Source organism: Takifugu flavidus, chromosome 6 (genome assembly GCF_003711565.1).
Source record: "Takifugu flavidus isolate HTHZ2018 chromosome 6, ASM371156v2, whole genome shotgun sequence".
Lineage (NCBI taxonomy): Eukaryota > Metazoa > Chordata > Actinopteri > Tetraodontiformes > Tetraodontidae > Takifugu > Takifugu flavidus.
In genome coordinates this window covers 7,590,077-7,608,980 of record NC_079525.1, presented here as the reverse complement: position 1 = coordinate 7,608,980, position 18,904 = coordinate 7,590,077, and the positions used below count along the sequence as shown (strand labels likewise).

Here is an 18,904-nt window from a genome sequence, read left to right as displayed (position 1 = left end):
GCACCTCCTCGGGATTAGAACTGCCGAACCCGACAGCATTCAGAGTGAAAACTTGCGCTGATAGTTCCAGGATGAGGTATCATTGTTAAAATTATCGATCGATTATCGATTATCTCCCCCCCCCCCACACACACACCCTCCACACATCATTGACTCATATGATCGATATCGTGTGATGAGCGCCGTGTTTACGTTCCCACGACTGACCATGTGGTGTCTCTTCTTTGTGGACCAGAAAGTAAAAAAAAAACCTTGGCTTCCCCCTCGCCATATGGCCCCGGAGGGCCCATACCGTTACAGGCCCTTTAACATGCTTCCAGTTAGACGGACCCCGGTGGACAGAGGCGCACAGAGACGGAGGGAGGGCAGCGGGGACATAAACGTCGTTTTCTGGATGTGGAGGAGGTTTGTGGCGGGGGGTAGTTTGTGGCAGATGGCTTGTAAGGGTCCGTCCGCGTCTGAAGGCGTGTCGTGGTCCTTCACTGAGCACCACCCCCCTTCCCACCACCACCACCCCTGCATTCACAATCAGTGGAAATTAAAGCGCAAAGATGAATAATCAGACTCGAGTCTTTCCTTTCTGACGCAACTACTTGGCAGTCAGGGGGCAAAATACAGGAGACAAACCACTAAACAGTCAGAGAGACAGAAGAGACTGACCACAGGTTATTGTTAAGAGTTAATCATCATCATCATCATCATCATCATCATCATCATCATCACCATCAGCATTACCATCATCATCATTATCATCATCATCTTCACCACTACCACCACCATCATCATCAACAACAACAGCCACTATCATCACTTTGCTCCAACACGCAAACCAACCTGCTCGCGGACGTCCTAGCAGCAGAGCTTGTTCAGGTGCTTCAGGTTGGGGGGGGGGGGGGGGGGGGGGGGGGGGGGGGGGGTGTTACCCACATAATACATGAGAATTATATGTGTGTAACAGGGTCGACACTGTGGGGCGGGGCTACAGCCTGCAGTCCCCACAGTTTCCAGTCCAGTACCACAATAACCAAGAGGTAACGTCACTGCAGGTAAACTGCACGTATGTCGTCACATCAAACGTGAAGGTCTGTTTATCGGTGGGAAGAACGGAGCAGATGCTGATGGAGCTACGGTCATAGCATGTCAGGAAAGGTGAGGTGGTGACGCGTACAGGTATACAGGCGCTTGGACTCCGTAAATCACTTATTTAAACTCTTCCAATCAATCTCAGTCAATCACATTCCCTCCGTTATTACAGCAGCTTCTCACTAAAACGTTTTTTTAATCACCGTTTCCTGTTTGGGTAGATTTGCTATTCTTTGAAAATACTATAAAAGAACGCCACACATGTAACCTCATAAACATGAAGACACTACTTGTTTATGAGCGTCTGCAGTACAAAGTCTCCTTCTTCCCCTCTGTTTCGCTCTCATCCCTCTGTGTGTGTGTGTGCGTGTGTTTGTGTGTGTGAGTGTGAGTGAAAGGAGAGGGGTTGCGCGCTCAGGCAGAGGGAGCGCGCTCGCTGTGATTGGGGCCGTGAGCAGGTGCTGGCTGAATTACCATACAGCTGAGGGGAGAGGGGGAACGCGGACGTGTTCCCTCACTTCGGTACACACAATAACAAAAGTTTGCCTTGTAGACCACGTGAGCGCGCACCGAATCACACGCGCGCGCGCTTTTAATCTTTTAGCCAAGAGAATAAACGAAAATGGAGTTCAGCCTCTGTAGGAGTTTACTTCAGCTCACTGCCAAGGAATGTTTTCTTTAGAATTTATTCAAAGAGTTGAATTCTTCCCACAAATACCAGAATACGAGCGTGTTCGCGCACACGCGTGCCAGAGTGCAGATAAGCAACCATGCAGCGAGAGACGAGGGAGTGGAAGCATTTAAGCGAGTCAGGGTTTCATTTCTGGACATCTTATGAACCGATTTTTTTTTCTTATTTGGCACAGAACATTCTGAGAAGAACAGCTGGAAGGATCAGTCCACCCCATCAACATCCTGCCTGAGGGGGCGGGGAAGCTGTTCGTTACCAGTTTGTTCTTCTCCGGTGCGTTTGACGCTTTGCAGCCAAACTGTTCTGAAAGTTTTGATGTGTTAATGTGATAAACTGAGTTTTATTGAAGCAGAAGCAGGCGCGAGTCTCCCCGTCCGCCTATTTAGGAAAGATTTCAGTCATATTTAGTCGAAATAGTTTCACACATGTTCGCAGATACTCGCTGGATATATAGGCACCCACTGGATAAGAAATGCAGGCAGTTGGGGGTTCACTTGCTTGGGAGCCTATTGTGAAGAGTCGGGCCAGATTGGGAGGTGAAGTCGGGGAGGAGGAGGAGGAGGTGCATTTGCATGTTATTACCATAGCATGTGTCAAGCCATATATAACGGGCTGTAGGCGGCCTCGGACCCTCACAGACGCACATTAACGCACATTGGAAAGAAGGAAAGATGTTGGACCAGTGATTAAAGTGCGCCACGGTTAGACCAAGACCTCCACAGCAAAAACAAAACTATCTACTTACGCCAAAAAACGAATACGCTTTAGAGGAAACCTTTTTTTTTTATCTCTTCACGTTTTGGATTAACGCTTTACACCGGAACTGGTGGACTTTTCAATCGAATCATTTCCCCCTATTTTATTTATTTATTTGTACAGCATTTTTGAAAGGAAAACTTTGGGATTTATTTTTCTGCTTTTCGGGACATGTCTAAGCGCGGAGAGGCTGACAGAACACCGTGAGGAGACAGAAACGTGATCGATGCATCTGCCTCAGAGGAGTTGAATAGGAGGAGGCACCCGAAGACCCGCGGAGCCCCCACCCCCCCCACACACCTTTTACTCTATTTATTTATTATTTATTATGTATTTATTTAATATGGGGCGCTCCGTCCTGCTGACCCTTGTTGTCACGTCAATGTTCCTGTGCCAGGTTAGCTTCTCAATCTTTATTTCTGCGAACACATGCGCCATCAGCCCCCACGCACCACAACACTCACGCATGTTGACTTGATTTCCTCCGCAGGGGTTTTGCTCGGGACTTTTTGAGCTCAAGATGCAGGAGTTCCTAAACAAGAAAGGGGTGCAGGGCAACAAAAACTGCTGTAGGGGAGGCTTGGCCTCCTCTTTCCAACAGCAGTGCGAGTGTCAAACCTTCTTCAGGATCTGCCTCAAGCACTACCAGCCCAACGCCTCCCCAGACCCGCCGTGCAACTACGGTGGCGCCGTGACACCGGTACTCGGCTCTAACTCATTCCAAGTGCCCGACGTCATCCCGGAGAGCTCCTTCGCCAATCCTGTCAAGATTAACTTCGGCTTCACGTGGCCGGTGAGTACAGTCATTCAGGTCTGAACAGGAGGTAATATCGCGCCCTTTTGCCTTTGGGTTATAAATCTGTGCGTAAAAACGCACCTCGGCACATTTTCCACTCAGGCAAAGCGGACAATGCGGGTATTTGGTTTCAGTAGATGAGATCAGACAGAATGAATTGAGCAGAATGACACAGTCGCCTCAGGCTTGATGTTATCGCGCACACCTCTGCTGGCCACCTGTCTCATGAAGCCATTGGTGTTCTCAGGGGACCTTCACGCTGATCATCGAGGCATTTCACACAGACTCCAAAGATGACCTCTCCACAGGTGCAAATCAAACACTCTACACATTTGAAATGTTTAGAAACCGCCACTCTAATCGTTTTCCTCCTCGACGTTTCAGATAATCCAGACCGCATCATCAGCACCATGATCACGCAGAGGCACCTGGCAGTGGGGGACGACTGGTCCCAGGACCTGCACACCAGCGGAAGAACTGAGCTCAAATTCTCATACCGCTTCGTGTGTGATGAGCACTACTACGGGGACGGATGCTCGGTGTTCTGCCGTCCGAGAGACGATGCCTTTGGCCACTTTACCTGCGGAGAACGCGGGGAGATCGTGTGCGACGCCGGGTGGAAGGGACCGTACTGCACCGAGCGTGAGTGTCACAAGTGTCTGATTGCAGCTTTACTTTTAACCTGGGAGGAGAAAAATTAGCCTTGTCTTTTCTTGCAAAAGTAATTTTATTTGATATTTGTCCGAAAAGATATTTAATCTGGTTGCGCGTGTACTGAGATCCTCCCAGTGCCGTTAGGAGCGTGCATACACACCACACACCACCCCTCTTCACTTCTCTCTCTTACACACACACACACACACACACACACACACACACACACACACACACACACACACACACACACACACACACACACTACTTGATTTATTCTAAGGAAAGTTTTGGGGAATAATCTCACGCGTGCCATAAATTTACATGCAGCTTTTCGATTCGTTACTCTGGGAACGAGCCGGTCTCTGATTGGCCGAGGTGTGTGTGTGTGTGGGGGGGGTATTGTTTGAAGTGGGCAGCTGCCGGCAGAGTGGAGACAATGGAGCAGCTGTCGCGCACTGGCAACACACTCGCCAGCTGTCCACTCTTATCTGCCCCAATCCGAGACATTAAGGGGTGTGTGTTTGTGTGTGTGTGTGCGTGTGTGTGTGTGCAGAATGAATAAAAGAGTTTTGACCCGCAGTGAAGAAGAAGAAAAAAGAGGGTGGTGGTGTGTGCTGAGGGTGTGTGTGTGCACGCTCTCACATTCACACACCCCCTCTTTTGTCTCAGCCCTATGTTCAACAGAACATTCTTACACGCTGATAAAAAGTTTAATCCATGTTGGAGAAAAAGTAAAGTGAAAAATTTATGACAGTGCATTTTCTTTTGACTCTGCAGCCATCTGCCTGCCAGGCTGTGATGAGGAACACGGCTTCTGCGAGAAACCCGGGGAGTGCAAGTAAGTAGTCCCTTCACCGCTTCACTTCATCCATTAATTAGAGGTAACGCGAGTGGACTGACCGGTGTTCCCTCCCTAATTGGACAACAACAGGTGCAGAGTGGGATTCAAGGGCCGCTACTGCGACGAGTGCATTCGTTACCCAGGCTGCCTCCATGGGACCTGCCAACAGCCCTGGCAGTGCAACTGCCAGGAGGGCTGGGGGGGACTCTTCTGCAACCAAGGTGAGGAGGGGGAGGTGATGGTCACCGCTAGAAACATCTCTGCTTTCAAAACCACCTTTCACCCTCATTTACATCACAAAACAGCACATCAGCAACTGCTCATATATTTACCTCCCAAATCAAAGATTCAGTTGTTTTCTGGCTAGCTAATTGGTATTAATGGATGTCATAAGAAAGTAGACAGAAGGTCTGACAAAGAGGAAGCAGCTGTCTTTAAAGGCCAGATTAACAACTTGAATGCTATTCTGCGGCTGCTGCTGTCCAGCTGCCATGTGTTGCTCTGCAGCTGGCTAATCCACATGTGCTGCTGTGTCTCTTCAGACCTCAACTACTGCACTCACCACAAGCCCTGCATGAATGGAGCCACTTGTAGCAACACTGGCCAGGGCAGTTACACCTGTTCCTGCAGGCCTGGCTTCACAGGGGCCAGCTGCGAGACCCAGGTCAACGAATGTGCAGGAAACCCCTGTCGCAATGGAGGAAGCTGCACTGTAAGCATCCTCCAGTCCTCCCGGACCTCTGCTTTTGAAAGCTTCCAACATCAGCTGAATCACAACTGTGCTATTTTCTACTCCACAGGATTTGGAAAACACATACACCTGCACTTGCCCTCATGGTTTCTATGGCAACAATTGTGAGCTGAGTGCCATGACATGTGCCGATGGACCCTGCTCCAATGGTGGCCGCTGTGTTGACAACCCAGAGGGAGGCTACTTCTGCCAGTGCCCCACGGGATACGCAGGGTTTAACTGCGAGAAGAAGATCGACCACTGCTCCTCCAGCCCCTGCTCCAATGGTGAGTCCCCAATCTGCACGTCTTGACCATGTTCTTGGATCACCAGCCAAGGCCCAATCTTGTGTTGCACTCAAAACTTGAAAGTCATGTCTGATCTGTCTTCTAAGGTGCGCGCTGCGTGGATCTCGTCAATTCCTACCTGTGCCAGTGTCCTGATGGCTTCACGGGAATGAATTGTGACAACATGGGCGACGAGTGCTCTGCATACCCGTGTCAGAATGGTGGAACATGCCAAGAGGGAACAGATGGCTATTCTTGCACCTGTCCACCGGGATACACTGGTCGCAACTGCAGCTCCCCGATAAACCGGTGCGAACACAACCCCTGCCACAATGGTGCAACGTGCCACGAGAGAAACAACCGCTACGTGTGCGCATGCGTCCCTGGGTACGGTGGCAGAAATTGTCAGTTCCTGCTTCCGGAGCATGCTGCCATCCGAGGGTCAGAGGTGCCGTGGATGGCCGTTGGGTCCGGCGTGGCCCTGGTTCTGCTACTGCTAGCTGGGTGTGCTGTACTTGTCGGATTTTTCCGATCAAAAGTGCAGCAGGGGAGTCACACAGAAACTGTGGGTGAGGGGGAGACGATAAATAACCTGACCAACAACTGTCACCGCAGTGACAGGGACCTGGCCGTCGGCGTGATGCCGACACCAGGCGTCAAAAACATCAACAAGAAGATGGACTTGTGCAGTGGTGACCCCGGTGAAGGATCGTCACCTGGGAGGAGCAGCTACAAAAGCCGTCAGCCACCTGCTGAGTACAACTTGGTGCACGAAGTTAACCACGAGCAGGCGGCCAAAGAAGCCATGTTGGAGGCGGCCTGTGAGGACAAGTGCCCTTCCCTGGACTCGTTTGAGTTCGAGGAGAAGCGAAGCAAGCGCTTAAAATGGTAAACGCGTGTTACGGTGCACATGTTGGAATCATGGTGAGGCTGTAGGAGTAAAACTAACAACCTTCTTCTCTCTTTCCTTAAGCAATGGGTCGGAGATGAAATCCCCAGAAATGTCTGCATGTGCGGACACCAAGTACAAATCTGTGTTTGTGATGTCGGAGGAAAAGGACGAATGTATAATCGCAACTGAGGTGAGTTCTGTTGACTTCGGGAGTTGGTGTCACCACGCCGTCTGTCGCACAATTGATCCACCTGCATCTGAATGTTCTGCTTCTTCCGCTCCTCTGCAGGTGTAACAAGCCACTGACGGGCTGCCCGTTGCTCATTTGCTCTATGGGAGAGTTTTTATACTCCTTCAGATGCTGCTCTAACCCCGGGGGGAGGTGTCCCGCCTTGAGACTGCTGCTGATACTGAGACGTTTAACTGATATTCAGAGTGAGCTGGTTCTCTACTGGAAAATAAGCGCAGACAGCAGCGGCCTGTGGGCTAAAAGAACTGGTAGGGTAAAAAGAAAAGGAGTGTTTGAAGTAAATGGCCACTTAGTGTTGCGCCTCCAGTCAGGGAGAGGAGGCGGATAACAGAGATGCCATGCTGCCAATGTAGATTTGTGTTTGCAAAATTTGCACCCTGGCCTTTTCTCTAACCCACACGCCGTTGCTGAGCGCAGGAACTGCATCAAACGGTGGATGTTTGGCCATACTGGCCTGTTCTTCACTAGGCTGTTGTTCACATGGGCTGTTCACCCATCACCACACCTGTGGAGGCTGTATGTATACGTGATCACTGTGTTAAACTGAAGTCTGTCTTCTTCCCTCCAAAACCGTTTATGACACAGTATTGTTCATTTGTCTGCCTTTTTGGGACACAGAAACTTTGTCTTAATGAAAAGCAAAAAAGTTTTGATACAGATGTAAAATAAATGAGAGATAAAAAAAACAAACCAAGAAAAGTTATGAGTTAAATTTATGATTTAATTTAAGTTAATTTAACAACTTTGTGTTATTTTTATTTTATATTGTATATTTCTGTTATTTGTTATTTAAGTTGGCTTTTTAAATGATGTTATTTGCAAAGGCACTTCAGGTCAATGGGACTTTTTTTTAAAGATTATTTAAGAGGGATTGTACTGTACAAATGATGTTACTGACTTCTTTAATGTTTCTGAATGAAGGAATTAGCCAAGACTATTTTTCCAAATAAATATTGCTGGAGCTGAAACTGAAGCTGTTGTTTGGTCCATCTGTGTGCTCTGAAAAACACTTCTTTAGGGGTCTGTGAGCAGAGTTAATAAGTAACATCTGTTGTCTTCCCCCGGCGACCCCATATCGGGCTTTTCAATGCCGACACTGTTGGCTACTGCCAGAAGTTGAAAGTGTCTCCCTGGAGACGGAAGAGGGGGCCTATTCATAAAAAACAATGTCCCTACGCTAGATTTACCGCTCACATTTCTGCTGCTAAACACGTCAGGTAATTCACAGCCCCCCAGATCAGTGCAGAGGAACGCCCACCCTGCACTCAAAACGTTTTCCTTTTCACTAATTCTGTCATCATGTAAATCTTATATTTTAGCCCCCTCCTGACACATTTCTTCCTTAATTACCCTAAAAAGAAGTTGATTGCATTTAGACCCAAATAACTTTAAATCATCTGCGATGAGGAGTCACCCCGGCAGCGTTTATAACCCCAGAGCATTATGGGAGCAGACAATAATGGAATCAACAATGGGGCCACACAAAAGGGACACCCTTGGGAGAGGCTGCGACTCCCTTGGCATGCTGCGCGAAAGCAGAGTAAGTGGAACAGATGTTGTTGAGTAACAGATGCCTTCTGGCAGAGTTCAGCGTCAGGCTGCAGGAGGAAAGGTTGAATTAAGAAAAGATTTTACACTCCGTGATGTGTGTTTGCAGAAAGATAAAAACAATAAACAATAAAGAGCTGAACTAAGGTAACATAAACAGCATTCAGAACTTTCCTGATAATAACTGAACATTTACTGAAGTTTCACTTTTTAACCTCTTTGTCTTTACGATGTCACACAGATGGAGTTATTAAAGATGAGAGGTCTCAGCTCCGCCTGTAGAAGAGAACAAACACACAAACGCATAAACACACTTGTTCGTGTCAGAGGTCAAACTAACTATAGAAGCACTTAATGAGAGAAGTCTGATCCCTCCACAGAAAGGTTAACCCTACCATCCAGGGTCCATTCACCCCATACTCCATCCAATTAAATCAGTTCATTTTCCAGCCTAATTACATTTTTTAATACCTCAAAGACAGGTGTCATTTCTCCAGGTGAGACAATGCCTCAGTTGAAACACACACCTTTCTGATTATATTTGTATCTTTGTGAGGACGATTAGCCATGCATTCCAACTAAACCCTCAGACTGCTGATGTGAGGACCAGACAAAACATCCTCACTTTGGTGTTGAAATGCACGCGCTCTCTCTCTCTCTCTCTCTCACACAGGCTTCTGGCTCCCCCCCCCCAACACACACACACTGAATGACCATGTGGCCTTGCACCATAAAAGTCTTTATTTGGAGAAAGAACTCTCTGAAATCACTCATTTTTAAAATTCAATTAATTCATTGAGTACAACATCTAGGATCTGAGAAAAAAAGTTAAAAATCATGCCTTTGATCTTTTTTATACATAAAAGATGTGGTTTTACAATGATGAGTGAGTTTATTCAGTATTTTTTTCTTATAAAATGGACATTTTTCTTTTTTTTCCTGACATTATTTAAACTCTGTTAAAGAAACATGAATATAGAAAAAAAGAAAACGCCCTCCCAATTACAGCAAGCAGAAAAGAAAAGGCATAACACAGTACGTTACAATGCGCTGACATGGCTTCAAAGCACACATATTACAGTACTGTACAAGAGTTGGCCTCGGACCGGAGCTCCGGCGAGGAGAGGTCAAACCTGTGGAACAGCTCAACGCCGCTGCTCTACCCAACCCGCCACAGCATGCTGTTGGCAACTGGTTAATGAGGTAAATGTTGAAAAAGAAAGAAAAGCACCAACTGTTTGGCTCATCACCAACATCAGCTCAGCTTACTGTTGTTTCTCTTTTGTTTGTCTTTTTTTTTTTTTAAATCCAGAACGCCATTGAGAACGAGTCTGTAAAGTGAGGTGATCAGAGGTCAGTGACCTCCAGCTGCAAGGCCTGTAACTGAGCAGGCCTCCAACAATTACATGGTTTTTAATCCCGTCAAGCTTGTCCATGTTTCACTCCTGAATAAAGGGAGAGCTCCAGGAGGAAAGGTTAAACAGGCTCTGAATATTTAGGAAAAGCAGCAAAAAGAAGAAAAAAAAAAAACACCTTTTAGATGTAAAAGTGGAGAAAACAAACAATCTTAGTCCAAATCCTTCAGGGGAATAACAGCATTTATCTCACATGATGTGCAAACTTAAATGTGCATAGAGATCAAATTCTAATAAATATTAAAGTGATAATTTCCATTATCACCAGTTTGACTTGGTCAAAACTTGAAGGGGTGATTGTACATTTTTATGATTAATTTAGTTTGACTAAAATCTTTAGATTTCCATCTTTATGTAGTGCTGCAAGAAAGAAAAGCTTTTCAGGCTGTTTTTAAGCAACAAACACCTTAGTCAACCAGAGCCCCCAAAGATGAACACAAACGCAAAAAACCCTTGATAAAAAGCTTTGATTTGTCATAGTTTAGCTTCTTCTGAATGGCTTTTTTCTTCTTACTTATTTCTGCATCAAAGAATCATCACAAGCAACCAATGACAAACCGAGCGTCATAGCGATGTACAGGAACTTTACATACAAGATTTTCAAACGTAAACAGGTCTATGTTAGTTTTCACTGTTTCTTCGTTGATGTAGCGTCAGCCACGTGAAGTACGATGCCTGTCTTTGGACAGCCGAGGTAATTGTCGGTGTGTGTGTGCGTGTGGGTGTGCGTGTGTGTAAAACATGCTTAAATGTTTCCCAAACATTTCAAATGAGTAAAATAGTGTCCCTCGGAGCCGCCGGGAGGCTCATCCTGGTTCGAGGTATATGATCCTTGGGCGCCGGGCGCCTGTGGAAAATGTTTCAAAGCTGTCCGATGGATGACAGTGAATTTCATTCACACTTTTGTGCATCGCGTCTCCACCTTCCTCCACCCTCCTTCTGGCTTCCTCATTGAATCAGTGGCCCAGTCATCACCCTTGTTACCCTGGTTTGCTCCTGAGTAACGTCCCGGTTTTATTCACATTCAATTCAGTTCATTTTGGAAGCGTGTAAAATTATAAAATAATAAAGGAATCAAACTGGGAAAAAAAGCAACATTGGTCAACTGAATAAATGAAGATTTGGAAACGTGGCAGGTAAAAAGACAAGCTACCATAATGGTCATATGGTTGGAACAGAGAAAATTAGGAGTTTCCAACGACTGTTGGGATGTCAAGAATAGTGCTACAGGAACTAAAATGTTTCCTTGTGGGCAAAGCTTCTAGTTAGCCATCAATGAACAGCCTCTGTATGCCATTCCTACCCGTAACAACCCACTAACAACTCTGATGAGCTACAATTTAACCGGGGATACGCTCTGCTGCACTCACAAAGGTGCTTTGTGTCACTTCTATATGATGATTGGGAAGTTTAAAGACAGATAAGCAGGACATGCTAATTCATGACTTTTGCTTAAGCTCAAATCAGCATGGTGGGGGTGGGGGGGCGACTCTCCCGCCATCTAGTGGTGTTTGGAGAGAAAATATAATGCTATCATGAAATGTGACCTTCACAGTCAAGCTACAAGGATAACAACGATAACCAGCTACAATTGTCCTCGTTTTTGCTACTCCAAAGGAGGGAGGGCTGGACTCAGACTGGACCAGAATCGCACTCGGAATGGTTGCTGGATATCAAACGAATTTGGGTTTGTGGGCTTTTAAAGTTAAATCTTTGACTTGAATTAAATGATTTGAAGGTGAATAAAACACTTTTCCCCCATAAACCCATCCCCCCCCAGCCACCCTACCCTGGCATCAACTAGAATTTCCTGCCCAAACATAAACTCATTCTTCCTAACCTCTTTGGTTACTCTCTGGGGTCTGAAACAGGGTTCCTACACATTCAAGAAAGTTCTCGTATACTCGACAGGAGGACTACGAATACTTCTGTTACTGGGGAATTTTACAAATATTGTGGGGTCATTTCTTTTTTGCTCTTTCCCAAACACCTTTAAAATTTATACAATTTTCACAAATCTGAGCCACGCTTGTGCAGGAACCCTGATAGAAGGTGGTGCTGAGCTAAACAAAGAGAAGCCTGAACCGGCGTTTCCAGGAGAACTGAAGATCAAAAAGGCTGATAGGACCACACCGGTGGGTTGAAGGGACAGGCTCTCTGACCTCCCTGCTCTCTCTTTAGGTGGAGGAAGCTCCATGGTTGGGCATACCGGCCATGTTGCCCACCATGCTTGCCGTACCAGCCATACCTGAGGGTCCCCCCAGAGTTGGAGGACTGTGCTTAGTTGGTGAGGTCATATCAGGTCCGCGCCCATGGCCTTGGCCCTGGGGGGTGTGGTGGGCATGCTGCAGGGCGTGGCGCTCCAGCAAGGTGCGGTGCGTGAAGGCCCGTTGGCAAATGTTGCACTGGAAGGTGCGTTCGGCACGATGGGTACGCATGTGCACGTTGAGAGAGCTTTTCTGGGTGAAACGCTTGCCACACATGGTGCACTGGAAAGCCCGGACACCAGTGTGCACCACCATGTGTTTGAGGAGGTAGTCACGCAGGGAGAAGGAGCGCCAGCAGATGGAGCACTGATGAGGTTTCTGACCTGTACGGACAAGTTCTGATCAATCTATGTGCTGTCAGCAGGACTAATTAACAAAAACCTGATCCCAACAAGACTAATGGTGAGAAGTGTCTCACCGGAGTGGATAAACATGTGCTTGCTGTAGTTCTTCCTGGAACGTAGAGATTTGCCACAGTGCGTGCAGTCGAACGAGGTCTCGGATCCCTGGGAGGAAGGGGAGGGGCCTGCTGAGCAGGAGGATGTGGAAGGAGGAGGGGCTGGAGTCATGGGTGCCGGCGGAGGAGCCTGCGGCTGACTGGGCTCCGTCACCGCCATACTGTCAATCCCACCCATTGGCCCGCCCACATAGAAGGGAGCTGGCTGGGATTGGCTGACTGGGTACTGGAAAAGAAGCTGAGGGCCAAGACCGGCGTCAATAATGGTGTTAAGAAAACATATAAAACTGGCAACTTTGCTTTTGCACCAGAAGGCAGCTGGGAAAGAGGCCAGCACCCCAACAACCCCACTGTGGCAAACAAAATGGATGGATGGTTGCTTTAAAGAAGCTTCTGCAACAAGTATGTGAAACATAACTTCTTAATCTAGGAAGGAAATAAAAAGGAGGTGTTAATCTCAGGAAAGTGTCTCACTCAACTAGTCTCCTAACTGACTCTAAATCAAAGCTGCATGGAAAAAATCATTTCATGAAGTAAAGTGACAAAATAGATCGATTGATTGACACAGGGCTTCTGATCCTGTCTGATCCCATCTACACTGCAGGTTCTTCGGGTTGGATCTTCACAGTAGCGAGACTGTGAGTGTTTCGGTCTGCTGACAACCTTTCAATAAGTTCAGAGCTTCAATGAGTGTTTCTTTCTCTTTCTAATGGCAGTGGAGCTTCAGTGCCAGAGAAGGATTCAGCTTGTGGTGTCTCTGCTGTCGCCGGGACGATGGTCCAGCCCTCTCACAGAAGAAATTTCATGTATTCACTCACCTGGTTGTTGATAGACTGGGTGGTTGGGGGTGGGGTCAGAGCCTTGCTGACCCTTCCCCTGGGGTTGAAAGCCATGGCCTGGGGAGGTTCGCTCTGGGGCCAGAAGTTCTCAGAAAACACCGCCTGCTCATCGTAGAAATCCTGGAAGACAAACAGAGACACACATTCACGGAACTGTGCCACAACCGCGACCTTTGCCTCCACATTCAGAAAACCCATAAATAAGTAATCTCATCACACAGGAGCAGAGGGAACAGCGGCCTCACCTGCTCCATGGCGGCAGCCGCTCTGCTGAACACAGTGGTCGGCAGCAACAAGTGTGCGTCTGAATGGTTGTCGTCATCCAGCGTAGCAAAGAAAGACCACAAACCTAACTCGCAGCAAGTTTAAGGCTCCTGCATCCCCCAGCCCAGCACATGCATGAGTGCAGGCATTGGGAACATCAAGTGGCGCGGAGCAGTCTGACCGGTCTGACCACATAACTGGTATGATGAAAGGTGACTTGATGTCTGACTGCCTGCAGAAAGTGGTGGTGCAACATGGCGAGGCAGCAACATTAGCAACATAAAGCTGCACAGATGCCAATTTCCCTGCTATAACTGATACTTTTCTTTGTGATTTCATCCTTTGCTCTGAATGCCAATGGCTCGATACTTCCCAGCCCGCTCTGATAAAAGTCCTTGCTGAGGCTCCAACAGACTCTGATTCTCTGCATTGTTCAGGCGGCGGTTGTTAGCATACAGAAAATGGCTCCGCATCTGAGGGCCGACGGGGAGGCTGACTGCTGTTGTGCCATTTGCTTTATTTGTTTGAAAATCATGGCCAGGAAGGTTGTCATGGAAACCAGGAAAATCAGTGTGCTCCAGGGAGGCAGCGTTAGGGTCAGCTCGTGTATTTACAGTGGAATGGATGCAGATCCGGGATCTGCGAGCAGAGATCCAGAGCTAAACCCCACACCATGAGCGGATGGTTCTCCCTCCAGCATGTATGTATGGACATCAATAAATCCCACTTAAGCCTAATTTCAAGACTGTGTGCTAATTTATGTTAATGATTGGCTCTTCAAACAAAAGATTAGATCACTTCAATCCGATCACATGATATGAATGGGACAAAAAGCCCTGCAGCTCCAGAACGGAGCACAAGAATCTGTTCTCCAAGCTGGCATTTTCCGTCTGCAGCACTTTTTGAGAGAATCTTTGCGAGTGTGAGGCAGATGTTCCCTGTGCAGTCTGCAGGCTGCCGCATAAATCAGCACCTCCATCTTCCTCCCTTAACTTGCTTCAGCATTGAGACAGGAAAACTGCAGATAAATCTGACACGCTCGACTTTCCTTTAGGAGCAGAACGTTCACATTTCCAAGGAAAAAAGCTCAAATTGACTGACCACCAGGAGAACCATTCTGAAATATCCTTCAACATCACATCTTAATAACTCTGTTAAAAAAAAAAGCCAATCTGTAGAACACCATAGCTCACCTGGCCAAATCCCGCCATGGCTTCTTGAGAAGCTTCCTGTTCTCCATCTCGCCGCCCGTCCTCCAGGGCATAGACGGTGCCATCTGTATCATGGACCCCCTCGTCCTTCACCACAACTCCCTCCCCGCCCAGCACCTGGAGGGAAAGAGCTCTGTGAAGACCTGATGTCTACAGCAGTGATGCGACCCCTTGCAGAAACACCCGCTAACCAGCTTCGGTGACCTACACTGAATATGCAGAAGTCCATACGATGTCTACAAGGAAATTACCGCCAAAGTTGAGAAAAGTGCTTCTGTTCGATGGTGTAAAGTGCAGAAACATCTCACATATATATACGCCAATGCAGTATGAGAAGAGGGAAAAGCAGAAAAAGAAAGAAAAGCAAAGCATTGCAGCTCTGCATGCCTGAAAGCTGTAACCATGGCAACCCCTCCCCTTGTCCCTCTACCTGGAGTCTTAATGGTTGTCTCTGCTTGCGGCTGTGGCTCGCCCCTCTGTCTACATCTCTGTCTCTTCCTCGCTCTCTGCCGTCCAAGTCCTCCTCCTCGTATCTGTCCATCCCCACTAAGTCATCGGTGAGGTCGGTTGTGTTGCCACGAAGACTGTCCCTGCCTATGTCACCGCAGCTTGCTGAGAGGGTCCCTGTGCTACTGGTCCCGGCTCCGGTGGCCAGCAGGTCGCGGAGCTTGTACCTGACATCCTGAGTGCAGCTGGAGTTCTGCTTCATCAGCAAAGAGCTGGCTCCTTGGCCCAGCCCATCGCCACCACACATGCTGCCAGATCCCATGCCATCACCCAATGGCATTAAGGTCACCGCGTTAGCATGCTCCATCTGGCCCGGGCCACTCTCACTGACACCGCCACCCCCCATCCCCCCACTCATGTTACTTGCCCCGCATTCTGTCATGAAGTTGGCAAAGTTTGAATACGCCCCGCCACCAGTTGCACTGTTGACGGAGCAGCTTCCACTTGCCCCTCTCTCTGACCCTTTTCCCTCGCCGCGCTCCTCCTGTTTAGGGAGGACCCCTCCGAGCATCCCTCGGCCAGCTGCTGCTGCTGCGGCAGCTGCTGCCGCGGCGGCCGCGCTGGTCGCGGCCTTCCTTTGCGAGATGATCTGGGTGCACTCGTCAATCACGGTCTTGATCTGTAGGATGCTGGCTGCCGTGAGGATGCAGAGAGCCTGCGACTGCAGCACCACCAACGAGCCGCTGTACATGAAATCTACCAGCTGCTTCACAGTTTCCGCAGGCACCAGTGGCGGCACAGAGATCTCAGAGTGACCCAGGAGAAGTTTGTCCTGGAAAAAGGGGCTGCCGGCTGCCAGGACGCAAGCGTGGGCGCGCAGCGAAGCGTCGTGAATCCGCACGGTCACATCACAGAAGAGGCCTTCACGCCGTTGTGTGCGCAGAGCTTCCAGCACTGACTGGCTGGAGTTGTGAAGGTGGATGTAGTGCACGGTCTCAGTGCCGTGTGCCATGGCAGGAGGGGGCGAGTTGCTGGGAACGGGTTGGGAGTGGGGATGGGGGAGGGGGGGGAGGTGTCGAGGGTTTTGCGTCAGCTTGAGGGATAAGGAGGGCAGGGAGGGAAACGGGTACAGTGCATGGGCCACGGTGGGTCCGCGTCCCGTCAAACAATCATGAGTCTGATGGAAGCTTTTCAACTGCTGCGCTGATGTCGTTGGTGAGCGTGAGGAGGAGGCGTGTCTGAGCAGGGAGGTATGTCCAGCAGCGCCACTGTTAAAATAAACCACAGTAACAGAGGTTAAACGCTGAGCTGATTGTGTTGCACTGCAGCGAAAGTCCAACCATGTAAAAGCTGCAGTCCGAGTAAAAGCTGCAGTCTAGGCCAGCGTCGCTTTTTATGAAGTGAAAACCAATAATCAACCCTCTGCGACTGAGAAATGGTACACTCCAGTAGAAGACATAACGTCGTTTTGTTTTTTTTTTGTTTTTTTTAAAGACGGTTTATTCACAACCTCTGGGAAAAGAATTACACAGCTCACAATCCTAGAGCCTTGCCTCTGAGTGGAAAAGGCCCGTTACCATGGAAATGATTACCCCATGCCAAGTTTGGTGGCTGTAATCAGGTACGGGAGATGTGTCGTGACGAGTGTGAGCAATGAATAAACTACACAACACTCCCAATACCCACAACTACAACACCTTATAACACTGCTGCTGCAGGGAATTATATTTGATTATGGGATGTGTAATTCCTTAATGGAAATAAGTTTATCAAGACCTCTTTTCCTAGTTCCATTTTTAATTAAATGTTTTATGGACAGTAGTCATTCAACAGGAACAAGGGGAGTTTGAGATGCACAGACGCTGATTCACCTGGACCCCCCCCCGCGCGGGCACACACACACACATCAACAATACAAACACATTTTCATGGCTTTTTCATAGTTAATGCAATAAATTAGTGAATCGCTTTAGCAAATATCCACCCAAATCTGTTTGTTACTGGTAGTTTACAGTCATCCCACGTGATCGATTTGCAGCTCGAGAGTCGCTAATGACGCCCTTAAATTAAAAGTCGCGTGCGTCGTCTGGATCACCTGTTTTGGACAGATGCCAGCACGTGACGGGCGCGAGTCTCACCTCAGGTCAGGTTTTGGGGCTGTCCTGCACAGCGGGTAGCCGGTCATGGAACATAAAACAATCAGTTGTGCTAAACAGACGCTGCGGTCGCCAACCGCACAACGAAAAACACGTTTATCCGAACGTTGTGGTGTCCGCTGCAACAGCAGGACGGGTCAAGACACGTTCGTTCCACCGAGGAGCCTCGGGATAACAGCGACGAGCTAAGTTAACGTTAGCTCGCGTTAGCTGGAGACGTTAGCCGCTAAACACCCACTCGAACATTTGGACGAGTTTGGCTCGAATGCACACCTGCCGACCGTCCAACGCTGTCCACAAAGGATGGGACCGAGTCGTTGAATCGTTAAAGCCAGATTATCTTGAGGTAAACACATCCGTCGGAGCTCGCCCCCACGTTCCAGCGCGATGCTAAAACAGCTACTTCAGCCCGCTAGCTAGCGCAAAACTGACACTCGTTACGACTCCCAATGTTGGACAGCTAGCCGCTACAAAGAGAAGGTTTTGCGTTTTGGAACGTTGGTGCGTTGCTCGGTCGTGGCTACCTACCTGTAGCAGCCAGTGACAGTGGTGCGTTTTTTATTTTTCGGGCAGAGGGATGCAGCAGGAAGCCCTCAGTCTAGCGCACCCAGCCCGGTGAGAGCTGCAAACAAACACACACTGACATGGACACACACACTCACTCTCTTTCTCTCTCTCACACATACACACAACGTTAGGTTCACGTAAAGATGTGGACTTTTTTCTATGCTTATTAAAGCAGCTAAATCACCACCAGCTGTCCCACTTCTGCACAAACACGCCGTTTTTGTTTCACGGTTACGGTGGGGCGTGGGGGGACAGTTCAGAAAAAGTGGGACAAAGTCTTTTACACACCCGCACACATGACACCCGGTTAGGGCGCATAAGAAAACATGCCCACCTGTACACCCACCCACAAATGCACACGCCCAAGAACAGACTTGAACAACAAAGGGATGAGCAACAGCTGGACTGGAGGCTTTTTTTTTTTACCTGCAGCAGATTAAAAACAGCCTCCACGAGTTCATCTGACGATTATTTCCAGTTTTCCTTCGTGGTGGCTCCGTCCCAGGGTTCCAGCAGCAGTTTCAAGGACAAACACTAGAAGAGAGTATAGAGTAACTTTGAGCATTTACAATTACAGGGATTCATCAGAAGAAATGTTTGTCTAGTTGAAATGATGGGAATTGTCATGTTTCCTCATAAATTACCTGTCTATTTACTTGTGTAGTTTCAATAATTTTGATGCAAGGTTCTATATTAAACAATGTGTGTTTGCATCACTGTTGTCTTTGATGCTTATCTTTCTACTCATGG

The 18,904-nt window shown here is 48.1% G+C and overlaps 2 protein-coding genes across 3 annotated transcripts; one reads left to right on the top strand and one right to left on the bottom strand.

Annotated features, from left to right (window-relative positions):
* The first annotated feature begins 1,764 nt into the window (after nucleotides 1-1,764).
* On the top strand, nucleotides 1,765-7,956 carry dla (deltaA). Its single transcript, XM_057035937.1, has 11 exons — nucleotides 1,765-2,927; nucleotides 3,021-3,323; nucleotides 3,574-3,634; nucleotides 3,711-3,968; nucleotides 4,761-4,821; nucleotides 4,915-5,045; nucleotides 5,367-5,536; nucleotides 5,625-5,841; nucleotides 5,949-6,729; nucleotides 6,815-6,923; nucleotides 7,023-7,956. Exons 1-11 carry the CDS (start codon nucleotides 2,859-2,861, stop codon nucleotides 7,026-7,028), a joined length of 2,166 nt encoding a protein of 721 aa, XP_056891917.1. The 5' UTR covers nucleotides 1,765-2,858; the 3' UTR covers nucleotides 7,029-7,956.
* Nucleotides 7,957-9,249: 1,293 nt separating this feature from the next.
* Nucleotides 9,250-18,750, bottom strand: zbtb45 (zinc finger and BTB domain containing 45). 2 transcript variants are annotated; one of them, XM_057035920.1, is made up of 6 exons: nucleotides 17,861-18,750; nucleotides 15,415-16,699; nucleotides 14,967-15,101; nucleotides 13,489-13,629; nucleotides 12,632-12,908; nucleotides 9,250-12,536 (listed from the first exon to the last, which is right to left on the bottom strand). In XM_057035920.1, exons 1-6 carry the CDS (start codon nucleotides 17,941-17,943, stop codon nucleotides 12,124-12,126), a joined length of 2,334 nt encoding a protein of 777 aa, XP_056891900.1. In that variant the 5' UTR covers nucleotides 17,944-18,750; the 3' UTR covers nucleotides 9,250-12,123. The 2 variants fall into 2 exon arrangements, with proteins under 2 accessions (XP_056891900.1, XP_056891901.1); XM_057035921.1 differs by having other exon boundaries at nucleotides 17,570-18,109.
* Nucleotides 18,751-18,904: the final 154 nt, after the last annotated feature.